Genomic DNA, 2500 nt, shown 5'->3' with positions numbered 1-2500 from the left:
AATTACATTTACTTGCATTCTGTAGAACTGGAAAATAAGTACCTGCGCTGTGAACGATGCAGTCTTCCATCGAAAAGAATTGTAACACCTAAAAGGGGCCATGCCTCGCTCTACTTGTCAAGTGTTGTTGGTTTGTAATCCCTTGTTAATCGCTTTGAGCATAATCAGTTATATTAACTATACAAATGGGTAAGATTCAAAACATTATTAAACAGGATATCTTCACATTTTCAATGGACTCCCTGGACTCAACTCAAAGACCTCCATTTTGCAGATCTTCTTGCACTTCTCGCTCAAAGCCTTAAGCAGATACAATCCAAAACATCTAATGTGGCCAACATTTCATCGAGGATGGGCTTCGAAATCGACACAAAGAAGACAAAATATTTAAATTTAACACAGATAACAACGACTCTATGACACAAAATGGAACAGCCCTGGAGGAAGTAAACAGCTTCACATACCTTGGGAGTTTTATCAATGTTGATGCATGCACGGATGAAGGTGTAATGGTCCATTTCATAAAAACATGGGCCGCTTTAAAAAACTTTGAAAAACTTTTGGAAATCTAACATCATTGCAACTTGCAAAAAAGTCAGTGAGTTCATTTAAATATTAAAACAGTTTTGTTGCACTGCTTGAAAACATGAAGAATGGCCAAAACAGTCATACCTAAAATCCAAACGTCTAAACATGTTTGCCAAAGATTTTAAGAGTACATAGGGCAGAAACAATTAGCAACATTGAGCTGTGGCAGAAAACAAATCAACAACCAGTGGAAAAAGAAATGTTGAAGAGGAAATGGAGATGGATTCGTCAAACTCTTAGAAAACCGACAACAAGCATCAACTGGCTAGCTTTGACCTGGAATCCATAGGGCAAACGAAAGAATGGCCAATCAAAGAACAGCTGGAGGAGAGATGTAGAAGCGGACACTCAGCGTTCAAGAAAGACATGGAGAGGCCTGAAAGTGATGGCACAGGACAGAAAAAAGTGGAGGATCTTGGTCGTTGGTGGCCTATGCTCCTGTAGGGGCAACAGGTCCAAGAAAGTATATTAGTTATATTGCACTATATAAATGCGTACGACTCTAAACGTTATGAAATATAATATCTTCGCGATTTTACCTCGCTGACCGCAATCAACAGCAGGCGACCTGGAATATAATTTCTATTCTGTCCAGTGTGACATGTCTGTTTGGCACCTTTTCAAAGAGCACTGTTACAAAATTAACCATTGCATTATCTAGACAAAATATTGATTTTCACCCGAGTCTCTATTAAATGCCCTGCCCTGAGTCACAACGTCGGAGCATGCGATTCCAACCAGTGATTATTTGTGCACAACTGGATCGACAAAAGTAACAAATCAGGAAGCAGGCACTGGTGTAAGATAAAGATCTGTAAATGTGTGTATGAAATAGTGCCAGAAAATATAGAAAGAAAACTACAAGAAAAAAAAAACTATTGCAAAAATTAGTCTGGCTCGAATGAGGATCGAAATCCAGACCTGGTTACCTTTAATGCGGATGGGGTTTTTTTATTTGTTTTTTCTTTCTCTTTTTTTAGGCGGGGGGGGGGGGGGGGGGGTTGTCTTTAATTTATTATTATTTTTTAAAATTTAACTCTCTCTCTCCTTACCAGCGATTTTTGGAATTTCCCCCGAAAATTCACACCCACCCGGCACAAAAAATACACTTTTCTCACTCAAACGAAAAAGCAACGAGTGAGCTCTATAATACAGTGTTTATTATTTATAGCTGTAATCAAAGCATTTCTTTAAATGTTGTGATTATCAAGAGAAATCAGATTGAGAAAATTGTTGGTTGCATCGTAATTTTCCCATGGGTGGTATGGAGAGGGCTAATGTTTGTCTTTTTTTTGTTTTTTGTTGTTGTTGTCTTTATTATTATTTTAAAAATATTTGTCCGTTTTTTTGACATATTTCTCTCTGCTTTATCTGGCAATGTTCCATACACACTTTTTCAAATGGTTACTGTCCAAATTCTCTATCCCCATTATTAACCCTCTCCTTACCAACTATAGGATAATTGTCACATCCTTTACGATACAACCAACATTTTTCTTATTCAAATTTCTTTTGTCCATCATAAAATTTTAAGAAAATGAAAAGTGTGTTGTCGAGCAAAAGAAATTCTGTATCGCAAGGATTTTACTTCTATTGTGTTTGAGTGATAAAAAATATTTTTTTTATGTTAGCTGGGTGTGAAGTTTTGATGGGGAAAATTCTGAAAATGGCTGGTAAGGAGAGAGTTAACGGGCACTGATCATTACCTAACAGGTTGATTATATGTTTATCTCCCTCAGATTGGACGAATGTGGATGAGGTAGATAACTCTACCATGGGTAATGATACCTCCACATACCCTGAAAACGAGAACTGTATGAATCTCATGTTATGCGCAGGGGGTACGAAAAAAATAGGATTGCAAATAATGGAAATCGTGGGGGATTTCAGAATTCGAAGAGTTTATGGCAAT

General features: G+C 37.2%; 1 protein-coding gene across 1 annotated transcript in view; it reads left to right on the top strand.

The window, feature by feature from the left end:
- Window positions 1–2500, top strand: part of LOC144959254 (uncharacterized) — a 7150-nt gene that overhangs the window by 4388 nt on the left and 262 nt on the right. The window contains exon 5 of the mRNA XM_078891797.1: window positions 2328–2495. Within this exon, the coding sequence (XP_078747923.1) occupies window positions 2328–2495 (168 nt within the window). The remainder of the gene's footprint in view (window positions 1–2327; window positions 2496–2500) is intronic.

Source organism: Berghia stephanieae, chromosome 13, assembly GCF_034508935.2.
Source record: "Berghia stephanieae isolate SIO BIC M18660-M18661 chromosome 13, UCSD_Bste_1.3, whole genome shotgun sequence".
Lineage (NCBI taxonomy): Eukaryota > Metazoa > Mollusca > Gastropoda > Nudibranchia > Aeolidiidae > Berghia > Berghia stephanieae.
This window is presented reverse-complemented; position numbering and strand designations above follow the sequence as displayed.